Genomic DNA, 19,814 nt, shown 5'->3' with positions numbered 1-19,814 from the left:
CACCACCACTAGAAAATGGAGAGCCAATTAGTGATTAAGGCACTAGAAACCAGGAGACTGTGAGTTCTAGTCCCGTCTTAGGCATGAAAGCCAACTAGGTGACTGGGCCAATCACCAGGAGACAGTGAGTTCTAGTCCCGCCTTAGGCATGAAAACCAGCTGGGCGACTTTGGGCCAATCACCAGGAGACAGTGAGTTCTAGTCCCGCCTTAGGCATGAAAACCAGCTGGGCGACTTTGGGCCAATCACCAGGAGATGGTGAATTCTAGTCCCGCCTTAGGCATGAAAGCCAACTGGGTGACTTTGGGCCAATCACCAGGAGACAGTGAGTTCTAGTCCTGCCTTAGGCATGAAAGCTGGCTGGGTGACTTTAGGCCAGTAACCAGGAGACAGTGAGTTCTAGTTCCGCCTTAGGCCTGAAAGCCAACAGGGTGACTTTGGGCCTGTCACCAGGAGACAGTGAGTTCTAGTCCCGCCTTAGGCATGAAAACCAGCTGGGCGACTTTGGGCCAATCACCAGGAGACAGTGAGTTCTAGTCCCGCCTTAGGCATGAAAGCCGGCTGGGTGACTTTAGGCCAGTGGTTCTCAACCTGTGGGTCGGGACCCCATTTGGGGTCGAACGACCATTTCACGGGGGTCGCCAAACAAGGCTGTCTGCCACTTTTCCCCCCTTTTCTTTGGCCACACCCCTGGCATCCAGTGATGTATACGTGGTTGGGAGTCACCACAACATGGGGAACTGTATTATGGGGTCGCGGCATTAGAAAGATTGAGAACCACTGCTTTAGGCAGTCAGTAGGAGACTGGGAGTTCTAGTCCTGCCTTAAGCATGAAAACCAACTGGGTGACTTTGGGCAAGTCGCTTTCTTGCCAGCCCAACCCACTTCACAGGGTTCTTGTTGTGAGGAAAATAGGAAGAAGGAGAGTGTCAGAAATAACAAGTTAAAAGGTCAGATACAGGTTTTGAAAAATGCACCGAAAGGGGCGGAGGGAATGGGGCAAAAAACCAGGGGAGGACACAGCTGGTCTACTTCACTCTGAACGCCTTTTTCCTCTTTCGTTCAGTCCAAAGTCGTGGGTGGCAAAGACGACGACGGCGCCAACCAGCTCCATTCGCCGACGGCCTCTGGCGACAAGCCACCCCAGGACAACGCGCCCTTCTAAGTCGACAGCGTGGCGGTGCATGGCTGCCGGAGAACCCTCACCCTTTGCTCTTCCCAACATGCAAGACGAAAATGAAAAAAAAAAAAAAAAGAAAGAAAGAAAGAAAGAAAAGAATTGCGGTCCCACTCGGAAGAGAGATCGATCCATACGTCCCTCTTGGCTGCTGGAATCTTCAGGTCCAATAAAGTGAACACACGGCTTTTTGTACACTTACACCTATTTTACACTAAAGGTTACTCGGGGGGGAGCCCCGCGCTGTGCTTCCGTTTGGAAGGCTACCATCGGGGACGAGTCTGCCATTTGAGCCCAAAAGAGCCCCCCACCACCACTTTTATGCTTCACAGGCTTGTAGACACTGCCCCCCCCCTCCTCGTTCCCTCCGGTTGCAAGCAGAAATTCGACTTTTTTTTTATGCAATATGGAAAAAGGGTCGTTCCAAGAGGGGTTAGCTGTATGTGAACAGCTGGGCGCTCTATATATACCCTTATTCCCATCTCCTCGGTATAACTAGCTAGCTAGCTTTCAGTTACTCTAGCTTCTTTTCTTTCTGGGCAGTTAAGAATGGCCCGTGACTGCTCTAGAAATCTCCTCATCTCTTGTTTAGATTGATAAACCAAGTTTACTTAGTGGGGTTAAAGATATTCCCCTTCTCTCTCCCCCCCCCTTTCTGGGATTCTCGGAAAGGAATCTCCTTTTAGCGCCAGCCGCCCGGACATCTCTTAAGCTTTAATAAATCTCAGAAAGTTTATTTTTTTGGGGAATGGGAAGTGGACTTCTGCACTTTTAGCATTGCGATCTAGGGGCCACCTGTTTTTCAGACGCGGGAGCTGAAACACAAGCCTTACATCACCACCTGCTTTACTCATTTATAATCTTTTTATATCTCGGAAGTGTGAAGAATGTTGTGGGTGAGAAAGGAAAGGAAAGGAAAGGGGTTGAGGCATCTTACCATAGAAACTGCATGTGGCTCTTATTTTTTTTCAGTGGCATGTGGCTGTGTTGCATACATACTCGTACGCATGTTCTCTCTCTCTCTCTCCCCTTCTCTCTCTCTCTCTCTCTCTCTCTCTCTCTTTCTTTCTCTCTCTCTCTCTCTCTCTCTCTCTCTCTCTCTCTCTCTCTCTCTCTCTCTCTCTCTCTCTCTCTCTTTCTCTCTTCCCTGAGTGTACTGAAATTGCTTCTCTGTCCTCTGGATTTGGATCTTGCCTTAGAAAGTCCTGGAGGCAGCAAGGGAATTTACCGGGATTATTGGGGCGCCCAAATTCCGTTCTGCTGGGTTTTCTTTCTTCGTTCGTTGCTCCTTCCACGAACTTTCGCCTGATGTTTTTGAGATTCTGTTCATGGCTTCTGCAACCAGTGGATGGCCCTGTTCATAGGCTGCTGTTGGCGATTGCGCGTGGAAACACTAATATGTTGAGGGTGAGAACGTGCCGTTCTCCTGACTTTGTAGCGTGAAGACAGAGGCGCCACTAAGCGATCCAAACGTCTCTGTGCCTGAAGAGGCTCAGTGGGACGGGAAGCAGTGCCCCGCAGGAGTTACCAACGGTTGACATTTGCACCCAAAAAGAACAATTTGGTGACCCTTCCTCTCTCTCTCTCTCCAGTCTCTTGAGAAGCACGTTTTGACACTTAAGCGTTGACGATGAAATTCTCCCTGCGTCCTTTTGTTCCTGTTGGCTGAATATCTTCCTGGTCAAACGTGGTTCAAAAGAAGCAGGAGAATCCACAGAGGTTAGGATACGGGGTTTTACTGTAGTTTCTTAAGAGGGAGGTAGCCCACCTGTGTTGGAAAAAAAGGGAGGATTGGTGTTGATGCGACAGGGAGCTGCAGGATGAGGCTAAGTTGTTTCTCCTGTACGGGTCTGGAGGAAATTTGTCAATAAAATATTCCTTTTGGAAAAGCAGAGTGCTTGTCTGTCCTGTTGTGTTTTTGGCTCGCCAACCCTGCTTGCGGGCCACGGCCCCTTGGCACGCGGTGATCTTTTTGGTGCTGCCAAAAGTCAGATGGTCCTGAATGGAAGGCTCAGAACAGCCTCCGCGTCGCCTGGAAACGAGATGGGCGGCAAACGGATCTAACCCAGTGGTTCTCAGCCTGTGGGTCGGGACCCCATTTGGGGTCGAACGACCATTTCACGGGGGTCGCTAAACGACACAGTCCGCCATTCCCCCCCCCTTTTCCTTAGCTGTGCTACTCCCTTTTATTCTATTGGCTTTTGAAAGCCAATAGAATAGACTCTCTTGAATAGAGTCTAATTCTATTGGCTTTCAAAAGCCAATAGGAATTGTCCAGGCTGTCTCTGCCCTGCTGAGCCCGCCAAAAATCCCATTCTGCAAACGGTGCTGCATCAGTTGAGTAGTCCTAGACTTACGACCGGTTGAGTAGTCCTTGACTTACGACTGGTTGGGGGTCGCGGCATTAAAAAGGTTGAGAACCACTGGTCTAACCCATCAAGGTTGCTGTCCAACCCTTCTCCTTGCTCCACGGCTGAACTGTACAGGAAGTCCTCAACTTAGCCCCACAGTTGAGCTCAAAATTTCCCTTGCTAAACAAGGCTGATCATAAGTGGGTTTTTTGTCCCATTTTACGACCTTTCTTTCCACGCTAAGCGAATCGCTACAGTTGCTAAGCTAGCAACACGGTTGTTAAGTGAATCCGGCCACCCTATGGACTTTGCTTGTCAGTAGGTCGCAAAATGGGGAATCACGTGACAATAATGGGTTTATTTGACAAATGCAGTGTTTCTTTCGTGCACCCTGGCATTTATTTTATGACTGCTGCAAAAGTCTAAAATCAGATCTGTCGTGTGCCTGGCTTCATTTACAGCCATGATGAGCAGACTCCGTGACGGTCGTATGCCGAGGACTACCTGTAAATATGAGCCCTGGGACTCTAAAGACGAACAAGGTGGCAACGTCACACTGCCTAAGCTGTTTATGCAGATTGTATGCCTGGTTTCGGCTGGTGTCAAGCCACCCAAATGGGGACGATTCAACAATCATTTGATTGTGATTATTGCAGGGGTAGGCAACCTTGGCTCTTTTATGACTCGTGGACTTCAACTCCCAGAATTCCTGAGCCAGCCATGCTGAGGGGAAAAGGAGAGGTTTCCAAGCTGAGCCATGCTGGCTCAGGAATTCTGGGAATTGAAGTCCACGAGTCATGAGGGGGCCATAGTTCCCCCATGCTGGCTCAGGAATTCTGGGAGTTGAAGACAACGAGTCATAAAAGGGCCAAGTTTGAAGACCCCTGGTTTAAATATTTAAATATTTTTTCCTCACAGTCACATGATCAAAATTCAGACATTTGGGCAGGGGTAGGCAGCCTTGGCTCTTTTATGACTGGTGGACTTCAACTCCCAGAATTCCTGAGCCAGCATGGCTCAGCTTGGAAACCTCTCCCTTTTCCCTCAGCGTGGCTGGCTCAGGAATTCTGGGAGTTGAAGTCCACGAGTCATAAAAGAGCCAAGGTTGCCTACCTCTGGCCTAGTGGTTAGGGCACCAGGCTAGAAAGGGAGACCATGAGTTCTACTCCCGCCTTAGTGATGAAAGTTGACTGGGTAATTTGGGGCCAATCACTTGGAGACGGTGAGTTCTAGTCCTGCCTTAGACATGGAAACTGACTAGGTAACTTTGGGCCAATCACCAGGAGACAAGGAGTTCTAGTCCCATTTTAGGCATGAAAATCAGCTGGGTGACTTTCAGCCAATCAGCAGAAGACAGGGAGGTCTAGTCCCACCTTAAACATGAAAATCAGATGGGTGACTTTCAGCCAATCAGCAGGAGACAGGGAATTCTAGTCCCACCTTAGGCATGAAAATCAGCTGGGTGACTTTGGACCAATCAGCAGGAGACGGAATTCTAGTCCCACCTTAGGCATGAAAATCAGCTGGGTGACTGGCCCAATCAGCAGGAGACAGGGAATTCTTGTCCCACCTTAGGCCTGAAAATCAGCTGGGTGACTTTGGACCAATCAGCAGAAGACAGGGAGTTCTAGTCCCACCTTAGGCATGAAAATCAGCTGGGTGACTTTGGACCAATCAGCAGAAGACAGGGAGTTCTAGTCCCATCTTAGCTATGAAAGCCAGCTGGGTGACCTTGGGCCAATCCCTCTCAGCTTAATCCACCTCATAGGGTTGTTGTGGGGGAACATAAGGGAAGGAAGGAGTATTAGGCGTGTACCCTGTCTTGAGTTATTTATAAAAAATAATAAAGGCAGAATAAAAATACATAAATAAGTCTTATGTTTTTCTTTGTTGTGAGGAAAGTAGGACATGGACCTGTGGCCTAGATTACTGCCCTATTAAAACATGAATTCATACTATTAGATGTGATACAGATGTAATACGGTGCATAGGAACTGTCCCCAGCCAGATAGCCTTTTATAATGCGCTGATGGACGCACGTCCGGTGGTATATCCATGCAAAACAATATGTGATTTATTACACTGAATATGTTAACAGGATTCGTAACACATATAGGATCCTGGGAAGATTGATGGCTGGTGGGTTAAAGTTCGTGCGTTTTCACTAGACTCTCAAATCCCAAAGCAAAATACGACCCCATCATCTTTTTTTGGTTTGGATATTGTCCATTACTCATCAAAGCCACATGGAGGCCCTAAGGCAGGGGTAGGCAACCTTGGCTCTTTTAGGACTCGGGGACTTCAACTCCCAGAATTCCTGAGCTAGCCACGCTGAGGGGAAAGGGAGAGGTTTCCAAGCTGAGCCATGCTGGCTCAGGAATTCTGGGAGTTGAAGTCCACGAGTCATGAGGGGGCCATAGTTCCCCCATGCTGGCTGAGGAATTCTGGGAGTTGAAGTCCACGAGTCATGAGGGGGCCATAGTTCCCTCATTCTGGCTCAGGAATTCTGGGAGTTGAAGTCCACGAGTCATGAGGGGGGCCATAGTTCCCCCATGCTGCCTCAGGAATTCTGGGAGTTGAAGTCCACCAGTCATAAAAGAGCCAAGGTTGCCTACCCCTGCTTAAGGTAATGCTAAACCATTGCTTAATGAGAACGAGACTAGGTTTGCCCTTTTCTCCTAACATCTAACCTGGCTAATGAATTAACCTGTTTTCTGCGTTCATACAAATACACTGATCATAACCAAATGGCCTGAGTTACTACAAAAGGCTTAGCTGGGGGGAAAAAAATCCTAACCAAGATTAACACTAACCAACTTAGTATGTGCGAATAGAGTGGCTAGATACTATTCAGATAGTCCTTGATTTACAATCATTTGTTTAGCGAACATTCAAAGTTACAACGGCAATGAAAAGACTGACTTACGACTGGTCCTCACACTTACGACTCTTACCGCATTCCCACAATCCGGTGATCAGAATTTGGGTGCATGGTTGCAGTGACCCGGGATCACGTGATCACCAATTGCCACCTTTCCAGCCATCTTCTGACAAGCAAAATAAATGAGGGAAGCTGAATTCACGTAACAAAATGATTTACTTAACAACTTCGGCGGAAAAGGTCGTAAAATGGTTGCTTTGCATCACTTATGTCACACCCGGCTGCGTTGCAGCGTTGCTTTTGAAAAATCCACCTTGCTGTGTTAACAAACACTTGAACAGGACAACAGGCAGACATAATTTCACACAATAGCCTCTCCGGGCAATCTTACGGCTTGCTGATTATTGTGATTCAGCCAGTGCAGTGAAATGACGGTTCAGTGATGCAAACTCAGAACGTGGTTAATTCAGTTCAGCGAGCAATGAGCTCAACATGTTCTTCTAACAGAGGCAGAGAATACATCTTAATTCTGCAGCAACATTATGTAATTAACCTTTTAAGCACTTGGGCTACAGGTTGAGTTATTGCTTGTGATCGAGTGCGCAGTTATTAAATGTGCATTTGATAGGGGTTTTTTTGAGTGGTGGGGGGAGGAGAACACAGGCAGTTGATAAATAAAAAATATTGGTCTGATACCAAGAAGGACTTGGGTGAGTAAATGCCTGAGACACAAGGAACCACGGTATCCTAACCACTGAGAAGAGCCAGCTAGCCAGCAAATAGAAAAAGAATATATATATATATATATATATATATATATATAAATAATATATATATATACACATACATACATACATACATACATACATACATATTGCATAGCATTCTTTTCCTTTCCTTTTTAAATATAGGTAGTCCTTAATTTCTAATAGTTTGTATAGTGACTGTTCACGCTTACATCAGGGGAAAAAGTGGCTTGTGGCCATTTTTCACCCCTACAACTGTTGCAACATCTCCATGCTCATGTGATCAGCATTCAGACAGTCGGCAACTGACTCGTGTTTATGACGGTCGCGGTGTCCCAGGGTCATGTGATCCCCTTTTGTGACCTTCTGACAAGTGAAGACAATGGGTAAACCAGATTCACATTAAGAACTGTGTTACTAATTTTTAACAACTGCTGTGATTAGCTTAATAACTGGCGAGAAAGGTCATAAAATGGGGAAAAACTCACTTAACCAAGTGTCTCGCTTGGCAACAGCAAATTTTGGGCTGAATTGTGGTTGCAAAGTCAAAGATTACCTATAGTAAAAACAAATCTGCATAGAAAAAAACATCCAAAAGGATTTTCACAAATATATATTATATATTCAAGTTTTTTTCCTTTGTATTGACTGGTTTCAGGCCAAAACTTACTCAGTGACTTACAACCTTCCCTGCTGGCTTCTCCAGTGACTTGCAAATGGGGGTCACGTGACCATGGGGCGCTGCCATCGGTTGTAAGTGTAAACTGAATTACGTGAAGTCCACATATCTTTCAGGCTGCCAAGGCTGAGGAACACTGGACTGGTGTGTGAATATTTTTTCAGCACTCAACGTTTCTTAGCCAGCAAACCAAAACCTAATGGATCAAGCATCTCTGCTTTACACCGTCATGACTTACAATCAAAATTATAGGCTGAATTGTGGTCGTTAATTATAGGACTACCTGTAATCAGAAGTCGCCCCTAGGTCAGACTTCAGCAGATGAAAGCAAATCGGGTGGTAAATACATGGATAGGGGACCACCAGGAAATTTTCTCAGTTGTAGTCTAGACTAGGAAGTGGAAGAAACTATACGATGTCCTCAGCTTGAGACAGCCCAGCTTTGAGAGTGCAGAAACTTTGCACTGTTTGGTCCTCCCAGAGCTGGGTGGGAATTCTGGGGGGTTGTAGTGCTAGAATCTAGGCCAGGGGTAGGCAACCTTGGCTCTTTTATGACTCATGGACTTCAACTCCCAGAATTCCTGAGTCAGCATAGCTGACTTAGGAATTCTGGGAGTTGAAGTCCATGAGTCATAAAAGAGCCAAGGTTGCCTACCCCTGATCTAAGCCATCTCAAGAATAAAAAAACGGGGGGGGGGGTTAGAAAGGCCATTTGGAAACCTTTCTGTGTCCCAAGACATCCACGCCATCCACTCAGGCAGCAGGCAATGTCCAGATTTAGCTATCAAATTATTTCTGAGTGAATAAGGTTTAATACATCACTACATGATAACAATGCATTGATCACCCACCTCATTTGTGCATTCTCTCAAGACGCAGCTACCTTCATAAATTTCTGGGGGAGGAGAAAATTTTTCAGGCAATTCTGATAGAGGCAGGTAAGGGGAAGAGGCACCTCCTAACACATGGACCTCATTCTCTCTCTCTCTCTGTGAATAGAATAAACAGAGTTGGAAGGGACCTTTTAGGTCATCTAGTCCAACCCCGCCTGCCCAGTATGTGGACATGTGTGTAATGCTTAGTTGCACAGTGCTTTCTCTCCCTGATAGAAATTGCATAATTGATGAAAATTGCAAGAAAACCAGAGAATTTTGCTTTGATAAGACTTCACCGAGTACCAAAAAGCCACCTTCCCTGGTGGTCTAGTGGTTAGGATTCGGCGCTCTCACCGCCGCGGCCCGGGTTCGATTCCCGGTCAGGGAAAGTGACATTTTTACCAGGCGCAGCTGCAGGGCGAAGGCTCCACGCGATTGCAAAACCATCCTCTTTTGCATCTGCCTCCCTCCGGAGTACCCCAGCGCCCATCATCCCCAACCAGTCAGCCCGCCAGAACACGTGGCGGGGGGGGGGGAGTTGCAACTCCTGCCGCAGAATCACCGCGCCTCGGCCGTGCCCTTAGCCAATCAGGGAAGCACCGGGAATCCCCTCCCCGCGTGACAGCAGAAGCAGCAGCAGCAGCAGCAAAGCCATGTGCGCACGCGCGAGGGAAGAGGAGGAGGGGGGGTCTCTCTCCCGCCTGGCCGTCCGCGCGCCTCGCGCGCCTGGGAAAGCGGGTGCCGCCGCCGCCTCTTCCATATCCGACGACAGCCTCTTCCTTTAATCCTCCTTAAAATATATATATATATATATATGTTTAAATCGCTTTTCCCCCCCATCTGATCGAAGCGCGCGCGCCCCCGGTCTCCCTCACGAAGCGCGTCCGCGCGGAGACGCGCCTTCCTCCGCCTGCGCCACACACTAAACCTCGTCTGAAGAGAGAGCGAGCGAGCGAGAGAGAGGCGCGCACGCGCGCAAGACTGCGGAGGCGCGCGCGCTCCCGTCCCCCTCACGCGCCTGTTTCTCTTCTTCCCCCCCCCCGTCCTCCCTTCACGCGCCTGTTCCCCCTCACGCGCCTGCTCCCCTCACGCGGCGCGCGCCTTCCTCCTCCTCCTTCTCCCCCCCTCCCGCTGCCGTTCCTCGTGGGCGCGCACGCCGGTGGTGTCCGGGCGGGCTGGTCGGACGGCGCGAGCGCTTCGGGCTTTGGGCTGTGGGCACCGGCCGGCCGGCTGCCTTCCTTCACGCCCCGTCGCCGGGCCTGCTTCCTTCCTTCCTTCCTCCCGCCCGTCCGTCCGCCGCCTCGGCTGAGGGGGAAGACCCGGCCCGCCCCTCCCGTCGCGGCTCCCGGAGGCCGTCCGCCTGCCCGCCCTCCCGCCCACAGGCGGCGGCGAGGAGGAGGAGGAAGAAGTCGAAGGCGGCAGGCAGGTGAGGGGAGCCGGGCGAGGCGACGGTGGCGCAGTGGGGCGGGGGGGAGGGAGGTAAATGTGGGGATTGGGAGGCGGTGAAGAAAAGGGGAGCCCCGGGTGGGGGGGGGGAGGCCGCTCCTTCCCAGCCGCCCTGAGGAACCGGGAGAGAAGACCCTGGACCCGGAGGGGGGGGTCTCTACTTCGTGCTCATCTGACGCCCCCCCCTCCCCATTTTATAGGCTTTGCTGTCAGGGTTGAGGAGGAGCCCGCGGATGCTGGAAGGAGGCAAACGGGTGGGCCAAGGATTGGGGAGATGATGCTGGGCCGGGGAAGCCCCCCCCCAATCTCTTAGTTGGGTTGGGGAGGGGGCTGCTCAAAAGGTAGTTTGGATTTTGCAAGCAGGAGAAGCTCTCTGGTGATTCGTGGGAAGCTGGGCCAGCCCTTTGCGGACAGGAGCATCCTTTGGGCCTCTCCTGCTGGGATTGAAAAATGTAAAAAAAAAAATAATCTCCTTTCTGTTGGGAATAGATACAAGCTTCAGGGTGGGGGGAAAAAAATCACCCACCCCTAAATGGCATATATTGCTGGGCTTGCGTTTTTTTTTTTTAAATTTGGGAGGGGTGGGGAGGGAGAGAGACTCCAGCCTGGCCCCCTCCCCGCTCGTGAGGCTTCCGAAATCCATGGCTTTCATTTGAATTTTGGTGAGAGGGTCCTTTGAAGGGCAGTTGGACGTTATGGATTTGATGGGAGGATGGTGGAGGATGAACATAGCCTTTCTTCCGCTCTCCGTGCCTTCCTTGGTGCTGAGCGTTCGGTGGCTGATGCCGTTTCTATAACCAGACCCCGAGGAGCGAGGATGAAGAATCAAGAGACGTGCGTCATTCCTACATTTTTATCTGTGTCTCAGAATTACAGACTTGATGGCCCAGACCGGTCAGTTCATTATCCCCGTTGGTGGAATTAGGGAGCTCTTTTATGGAGGGGGGGGGAAGGAAAGCCATCCTGGCTGAACGCTGGTGCTGTTGGAACACAGCAGGGACTTGTATCAACTTTATGTCTTTATTGCATCGGTTTGCAATATTGCAATTAATAAATGCGCTGCTAATGTTTGCTGTTCATTTCTGCCTTTTGGGTAGGGTGTGGAAAAGCTGGAAAAAAGGGACAAAATCCGTATATCACTTTGGACCAGTTGGAGATAACATTGGCTTTTATTTCAAGCTGTTTTATTGCTGTAATTTTCTCCTTGGGATGTGTAATGGTGAGAGTGCCTTTTCTGGCTGGTTACTGAAGCAAAGATTGAGTTAGATAGGTCATTCCGTGAGCTACGGCAACATCTTTAATTACTGTACAGAAAGGCATTATTTATCTATTTATCTGCAAACTTTATAGGCCTTTCCAATCCACTGACTCGGAGCAAATCCATAGTTGGAGTTAAATACATAACAATCAAAGGTTAAAATCAAGACCATACATTATAAAACATCAGATTCACCAGTAATCAAACATTCCCCTGTCCAAAAAAACTAATTAAAAGTAAATGTGGAAGGATAGTCACAGCAGTCTTGCTGGATGAATTAGATGAATAAGACCCTTTATCTGGGGGTATCCTGTTCCAGTTTGGGGAATAGCATCAAAGAGGCCTGTTTCTATAGTCCTTATATATGGCAGTATGTGATCAAAAGGACCTTTAAAGATCTTACCCTACTTAAGGGTTGGGGAGGCAGATGTTATTTGGAGGGAGGTGGTCCCCTGCAGAAATCAAAATAGAGCTGTTAGGTGGTCCAGCTGCTGCAATCTGGAACAGCTTCTATTGCCAAATGCCTTTTAATGGCATCCAAAAATAGAGTTCATCACAACTGGCCAATCCAGGCAAAAATTACAGGAAAGATTGCAGTTGGTATACAAGATGGAGCTGTGCAAAGGCATTCTTGACTGACTGCTACTTAATTATCCCTCTACATTTAAATGGGTTTTGTTGTGTTTTTTTTTTTTTTTTTGGATAGGGGAATGTTAGATCCTTATGTGTCTGGGTGTTTTATAATGTATGGTCTTGGCTGTTATGTATTTATTTTAACTTAGTTGACTAAAAAGGCCTATAAATAATGCAAATAAATAAGTGTGCTATTTAAATTCAGTTGGAGGGAGAGATCAGAAAGGTGCTAGCACTTGCAAACTTGCTGAGGCTCCCTTTCACACATGAAAGTGTGTGTGTGTGTGTGTGTGAAATCTTTACTGCCCGATGAAATCTTTATTGCCTCTTGATTTCATTCCACTTGACTACAAGAGGAAGGAGGGCTACAAACTGGGTCAGTTGCCTACCCTCCTCCCTTTGGCAGCAGTTAAGTCTGTTGTGATTCCCAGGACTTTTGACCGAAGGCCAGGGGAACTATTTAACATATGGGATTAAATTGGATATTGCCAGTGGTGCATGATTCATTTATTTTACAGTTCTGCATAAAGCTAATTGAATTAGCGCATCTTATTTTCTCGGTGCACTGAAAGGGAGATAAACCTTGGGAGAAAAAGGGGAGGCGAAAGAGTGTCCAGCAGATTATGTTTCTGTCCCCTAAATTCTTCTGATCATTTTGTTAATAGATCTGCCAAACTTCTTGGAGATGCCCAGGTAAGGTGGCTTCTTGATACAATACTGAATTCAGTTCTCTTTTTCCATTTTTGAGTTTCTCGTCTTTGGGGCCTCAAAATTACACACACACACACACACACACACACACACACACACACACTTTCATGTGTGCATGTATAATTTGTAGGAGGCCAAAAAGACCAGAGATTCAAAAATGAAAGAAGAGAACTGAATACACACACACACAAACGCACAATTTTCCTCTTTATTATTTATGCAAATAATTCAATGCAATGAACATATCCAACACACCTTCCTCCTCCTTTTTCCCCCACAACAACAACCCTGTGAGACAGGTTGGGCTGAGAAGAAAGAGTGATTGGCCCAAGGTCACCCAGCTGGTTTTCATGGCTAAGACAGGCTATGAACTCATGGTTTACTTCAGGGATAGGCAACCTTGGCTCTTTTATGACTGGTGGACTTCAACTCCCAGAATTCCTGAGCCAGCATGGCTCAGCTTGGAAACCTCTCCCTTTTCCCTCAGCATGGCTGGCTCAGGAATTCTGGGAGTTGAAATCTACCAGTCATAAAAGAGCCAAGGTTGCCTACCCCTGGTCTACTTCATTAATTTTTCGTCTCATATGTTTGTGTTTCTCCTTTGTATTGTTTGTAATGCGTATTCTGGAATACAATAGACTATGTTGAGTATTTCAGTTTTTACTACATGTTGCTTTAAGTTGTTGTTTTAATCAGCTCCAAAATGACATTTCTGTTATTTCTACTCCTCTGATAATAAACATTTTGTTAACATTTGGGGTTTGTGTTCAACTGAATGAGTTCAGGGTTTAACCAATGGAAGCTATCACTATTCTATTTTCTCCAGAATAGGATTTTTAAAATCCTGCTTTACAAAATTGGTCAAATTCAGAATGCAGGATTTATTGCCAGGCATATTTAAAAGGTAGCTTTTAAAACTTTTGAAGTTTGTACCTTTTTCCTTGCTATTCTAAACCAATGGGTTGTGTGGAAGGATTGCAAACATTTGAGCATTTTGTTTCTGATTTAGTCCTGCTATTTTGCTGAGCAAACCTGTATTGCACAAATATTGAGGCCAGAGCATTTTATTATCAAATGTCATGCAGCATAAACTTTTTGGGATGTTACTAATGCTATTTCCTTGTATTTTGGAATGAACAGCTCTCCTGCTGCCTGTGCAGTCTTTTATTGTGCCTTAGGTATCTACTCAGGTAGACTATGGGGAGTAGAATTGCACAGCTGAGACTCAGACATATCTGCATATGGCTGTATTAAAAAGGACAGGAAGGTGAGCTTGATGTTTAAAGGAGAAGGTGGGATCTTTATAAACACACATCTGTTGTGAGGTTGTTGTTAAGAGCATAAGAACCCAAGCCAGGGGTCTTCAAACTTGGCAACTTTAAGACTTGTAGACTTCAACTTTCTCAGGGCTAGCTGAGGAATTCTGAGAGTTGAAGTCCACAAGTCTTAAAGTTGCCAAGTTTGAAGACCCCTGACCTAAGCAGTGCCCTGGCCCATCTTCTTCAACAGTCAGTTCTCAATTGTAGCCAAACAGCTGTACCGGTTTCTCCGTAGATGGTCTTCAGAAGCAGTCCCACTACTATCAACGTTAAGAGTCACCCCAGGAAGATAATATGAATTAGTCTAACCTTTTTTTTAAAAGCCAATCAAGTTGGTAGCCAGCACCGCATCTCATGTTACTATCAAACTTTTCCAAAACAAAATTATCAGCTTACAGCCATTATTGAATTACTTATTAAAATATTACATTAGTTTACAAAGTATTTATTGAAATATTACATTATTTCAGTCTTAAGACTGAATGTTAACATTAAAAGATTTAGAGGAAAGAATAGAAGGGGAACTCCTCAGATTTCCAGATGACCAAACTGGTGGGAATAGCCAACAGGATCTGGACAGATTTGAACATGGGGCCCTATCCAATAAAATGAAATTCAGTGGTGGGAAAAGTAAGATTTTATGCTTAGGCAAGAAAAAACTTGATGTACAGGTACAGAATAGGTGGTCTCTGCCTCAACAGCTGTAACTGTGAGAAAGATCTGGAAGTTCTTGTGGAGATGCCAAAAAAACCAACACAGTCCTGGGCTGCATCAGAAGAGGGAGAGAATCAAGATTACTTGAAGTGTTAGTACCATTTTATAATGCTTTGGTCAGACCCTGCTTGGAATGTTGCGTTCAGTTTTGGTCGCCATGATATAAGAAAGATTTTGAGACACTGGAAAGAATGCAGAGAAGAACAACAAAGATGATTAGGGAATTTAGGCTAAAACATGAAGAACAGTTGCAGGAACTGGGTATAGTTTAATGAAAAGAAGGACTAGGGATGACATAGCCGTGTTCCAATATCTGCAAAGAAGGCGTCAACCTATTCCCCAAAAAGCCTAAAGCCAGGGGTAGGCAACCTTGGCTCTTTTATGACTGGTGGACTTCAACTCCCAGAATTCCTGAGCCAGGCACACTGAGGGGAAAGGGAGAGGTTTCCAAGCTGAGCTATGCTGGCTCAGGAATCCTGGGAGTTGAAGTCCACAAGTCATAAAAGAGCCAAGGTTGCCTACCCCTGAGCTAAAGGAAGGACAAGAAGCAACAGATGATAACTTTTCAAGGAAAGGGCCAACCTAAAATAAGGAGAAATTTCCTGATAGGGCAATCAGTGGAACGACTTGCCTTCAGAATTTGTGGGTGCTCCATCACTGGAGATTTTTAAGAAGATATTAGACAGCCATTTCACAGAAATAGTACAGGGTCTCCTGCTTGAGCAGGGGGTTGGACTAACCAGAAGACCTCCAAGGTCCCTTCCGACTGTGTCACTCTATGGTACTTTGGGCTCTCCTTTCAGTCTGCGTTGTTTTCTCAGGTCTTTGCAACGCTTACCCCATTTGGAGTAATAGCTTTGTTCCAATTCGGGCTTTCTTTCTATGTTTCTCTCACTCCAAATTCAAATGAACCTAATCTGAATGAATCCAATTATAAAGTCATAGGCCTACATCAGGGGTCTTCAAACTTGGCCCATTGATGACTTGTGGACTTCAACTGGCTGAGGAATCCTGGGAGTTGAAGTCCACAAGTCATAAAAGGGCCACGTTTGAAGACCCCTGGCCTACATGAAGAAAGAAATGATAAGTCTTTCCTTCCTTCCTTCCTTCCTTCCTTCCTTCCTTCCTTCCTTCCTTCCTTCCTTCCTTCCTTCTTTGCCATTTCTCAATCAAAAGCCTGATAGAGCCAGCATTGAGAAGGATGCTTGCCTTGAAATAGAAGGCCCTCTATAAAGATACAAAGCAACTTGTTGTTCCAGATTAAAAGACTGGCAAGGATGACTGTCTTAAATCCTTCACATCGGCTTGAGAGTTGTTTGGGAATATATGTATGTATGTATGTATGTATGTTTTCTGAGGTTTTCACGTGTGTTTGTATGTAGGTCTTTGGTTGTTCGGGTTTTCTCCTGTGTAAAATTGGAAGTGTCTTGGCGACGTTTCAACAAAGTCCCATTCGTCATCTTCAGGCTGGTGTCTTCAGCCTGGTGTTTTCGTGCTCCTCGAAGCACGAAGCTGAAAACACCAGCCTGAAGATGATGAATGGGACTTCGTTGAAACGTCGCCAAGACACTTTTACCTTTAACTTGTCCCACCCTGCCTGACCGGAAAACAGCCCTACCAAGGTTGAGTACAAGTAGCATCCAACAAGTAGTCCTCAGTTTATGGCCACAATTGGGACCAGAATTTCTGTTGCTAAAGAAGGCGGTTATTGACGTGCGCCCGATTTTACAACCTTTCTTGGCACAGTTGTTAGGCAAATCACTGTAGTTGCCAAGTGGATCATGTGATCGTTAAGCGAATCAGGCTTCCCCTCCCCCCACCCCCAGTCTTTGCTTGCCGGAAGCTTTCTGGGAAGGTTGCAGATGGTGATCACATGACCCAGAGACACGGCAACGGTTGTAAATACAGTGCCTGAACTTTAGTCACATGACTATGGGGATGTTGCAGTGGCTGTAAGCGTGAGAACCGGTCACAGGCCACTTTTTGCATTACCGCTACATCTTTGAACGGTCATTAAATGAACAGTTGCAGGTCGAGGACTACCTCTTTACCAATGAAATAATGAATTTTTAAAAACTTGTTCTTGCAGAATAGTTCACAGGAATGATCCCCTGGAATGAGAGGGGATAATTTTTCAGAAGTGGATTTTGCCCACTTGCCTTCCTCTGTCCTTTTTCAAGTATTTTTCATTATTACCGCTTGCAACGCATAAAAAGAGCCTTCCCTAACCTCTGATGTGCTGCGATTCCCAGAATTCTCCAGGAATTCCTTGGGAATTCTGGGCATTCTGTTTGTAACACTTCTAGGGGATCTCATGTTGAGGAAGGTATCCTTATCAGGATCCCCAGTTGTAAGAAGCTGGTGGTCTCTGCTTTGGAAATATTAACCATTTTGGGATAGTGGCGAATATCTGTAGCTCAGATGTATTGTATTTAACAGAGTTGAACGGGACCTTGGAGGTCTTCTAGTCCAACCCCCTGCTCGGGCAGGAAACCCTATACCAGCGATGGCGAACCTTTTAGAGACCGAGTGCCCAAACTGCAACCCAAAACCCACTTATGTATTGTTGGGTGCCGGGTGGGTATGGCCCATTGGCTGGGTGTGGCCCATTGGGTGGGCATGGCTGCCGTGGTAACGGCAGACTGGGTGGGACTAAAAAGTTCAATCAATCAATTCCAACTTTGCGAGATCTTTTTTTTTCCTGTGAGAAATTGAAATTGATTGATTGAACTTTTTTTTTTTTTTTGCACACGGCGGCGGAGGCCTAAAGCGAAAAGGTTTTATAAAACCCAACTGAAGGCCTAGGACTGGGGCGACCGCGTGTGCCCACAGAGAGGGCTCTGCATGCCACCTGTGGCATGCATGCCATAGGTTCGCCACCACGGCCCTATACTATTTTGGACTATTTCAGATGTAGGATGATGGTGGAGGTTCTTTTCTCCCAGTTTGTGGGTTGTGTTTCCGAACGTTTTGAAATTTCCTAAATTTCGCTGAAGACGTTACCTAGCCTGGCAGTGAAACGTTCAGAAACCAACCCACAAGCTCAGAGAATGAAACTCCACCCTCATTAATCATTTCCCCAAGTAGAGCTGAATGTTGAGAAAAAGTAGCATTCCTAACCCTTATTAATGGTGGCAGGTGTTGCTTTCATGTTTTTTTATCCTGTTCCCCAGTTTTCTTTCTTTAGAGCAGGGGTGTCAAACTGCCGGTGTCATGATTCCGACTAATGCAGTGGTCCTCAACCTTTTTAATACCGTGACCCCTGACCGGTCGTAAGTCGAGGACTACTCAACCGGTCGTAAGTCGAGGACTACTCAACTGGTGCAGCACCGTTTGCAGAATGGGACTTTTGGCGGGCTCAGCAGGGCAGAGACAGCCTGGACAATTCCTATTGGCTTTTGAAAGCCAATAGAATTAGACTCTATTCAAGAGAGTCTATTCTATTGGCTTTCAAAAGCCAATAGAATAAAAGGGAGTAGCACAGCTAAGGAAAAGGGGGAAAAATGGCGGACTGCGTTGTTTGGCGACCCCGTGAAATGGTCGTTCGACCCCAAATGGGGTCCCGACCCACAGGTTGAGAACCACTGATCTAATGAAACACTTCAAAGAACTTCCAGGCATGTCTATCCCAAAGCCTTTATTACCAGTGTTATAAATTGAGGGCGCATCATGGAGGTTTATGCCAGAATCTGAATTCCTCTTGCTGGCATCTTAACTTTTCTTGCTAAACCCCTCCCTTACCTTGCAGTCACAAGTCACATCTTCCAACTAGCCCAGAGGGCAGAGATTCACTTCCTTTCCTTCCCTCCCCCCCCCCCCCCCCGGCTTTTGTTATTTCCCCTCCCTTTTCTCTGTCCTCTGAATTTACTCTAAAAATACCAGACAGTTCTGCATATTTTGTCAAAGCAAGAAGATTCAGTATGAGCAGCGTTGACAGCCGGATGCATCACGCAGAAGCCGTGCCCACCCAGGGGAAAAAAGTCACGATACGTCGCGACAAGTCACGTGACGCGGCGAGCTTGACATCCCTGCCTTAGAGTGGGATCTAAGTTATCCTTGGGGCGTCTTTTCAAGTTGAATTAATAGGCAGGAGGAGGAAATAAAATGGCCTTGAGTTTCATTTCTTGCATGTTCATCCTTACCAGCTGTGGGTGTGGCTGCATTTATTGGTTGAGCTACTTATGTTTTTCCTCATTAGGTTCAGTTCCTCGTATAACAAGGAAGCTGTTGGTAATTACGTTAAACCCTTCTTCCTTTGATTTTAACTTGTTGCTGTCTGTCCCAAAGGTGCTTTTTTTCAAAAGGCAACTGGACTTTTATTTTTCCTGGAAGACGTTTTGCTTCTCATCGTCTCATCTAAGAAGCTTCTGGGATGAGAGGTGAAACATCTTCCAGGAAAAACAAAATCCAGTCGTCTTTTAAAAAGAAAAAGAAAAAAAAAGGCACCTTTGGGGCAACTGTGTCCTGGATGACTGAGAATCTCCCTAGACCAGTGATGGCGAACCTTTTAGAGACCGAGTGCCCCAAAACTGGCCCCGCCCCTGCTCCACCCCCTGCCCTGCCACCACTCCGCCCCCACCCTGCCTGCCCGCGGGGCCACTCACAGCCTCCAGGGCCCGCCGCAGATCACCTAGCCACGCCCTCTGCCCCGCCCCGCAGCATCAACTGTGCGATGGGGCGTGAGGACAGAGTCTTGTCTACGCTGTCTGGCTGCCATGTCCTTGGCTGCGCTGCTCCATGTGGGCTACACTCAGGGGCGAGTCTCCTTTAGGGGAGGGGGTTGTGGGGGGAGGCAAGGCTGGGGCAACGGCACGTGTGCCCACAGAGAGGGCTCCAAGTGCCGCCTCTGGCACCCGTGCCATAGGTTCGCCACCACTGCCCTAAACATTCTGTCTGGTGACATTTCAGAATTGTTAAAAGTAATCCAATTCCCTGCTTGCGGAATCCACGACACTTTTCTTAATGGAAACTGGAGCAGTACGTCTGTGGATGCCCATTGCTATAAGAATGACAATATGAATACG

At 47.0% G+C, this 19,814-nt stretch overlaps 2 protein-coding genes and 1 non-coding gene across 11 annotated transcripts in view; all 3 read left to right on the top strand.

Moving 5' to 3' along the window:
* TPD52L2 (TPD52 like 2) overlaps positions 1-3,071 on the top strand; it is a 38,432-nt gene extending 35,361 nt beyond the window's left edge. For all 8 annotated transcript variants that reach the window (XM_039326918.1, XM_039326925.1, XM_039326923.1 and 5 more), the window contains one exon: positions 1,067-3,071. In XM_039326918.1, coding sequence (XP_039182852.1) covers positions 1,067-1,165 — 99 coding nt within the window. In that variant the 3' untranslated portion in view covers positions 1,166-3,071. The remainder of the gene's footprint in view (positions 1-1,066) is intronic.
* Positions 3,072-9,025: 5,954 nt separating this feature from the next.
* TRNAE-CUC lies at positions 9,026-9,097 on the top strand. Its single transcript has one exon. It is a non-coding gene; the product is annotated as a tRNA-Glu (tRNA).
* Positions 9,098-9,800: 703 nt separating this feature from the next.
* The window catches only part of DNAJC5 (DnaJ heat shock protein family (Hsp40) member C5), a 71,828-nt gene continuing 61,814 nt past the window's right edge, over positions 9,801-19,814 (top strand). The window contains exon 1 of one of the 2 annotated variants that reach the window (XM_039326934.1): positions 9,801-10,135. The gene's annotated coding sequence lies outside the window, so the exon portion shown is untranslated. Of the gene's footprint in view, positions 10,136-10,775; positions 11,050-19,814 lie in introns of those variants that run through there. The other variant, XM_039326935.1, reaches the window with a different exon arrangement.

Source organism: Crotalus tigris, unplaced genomic scaffold (genome assembly GCF_016545835.1).
Source record: "Crotalus tigris isolate CLP2741 ecotype Arizona unplaced genomic scaffold, ASM1654583v1 scf7180000024347.1601321, whole genome shotgun sequence".
Classification (NCBI taxonomy): Eukaryota; Metazoa; Chordata; class Lepidosauria; order Squamata; family Viperidae; genus Crotalus; species Crotalus tigris.
Note: the sequence above shows the minus strand (reverse complement) of the source record. Positions and strands in the feature narration are given on the sequence as shown.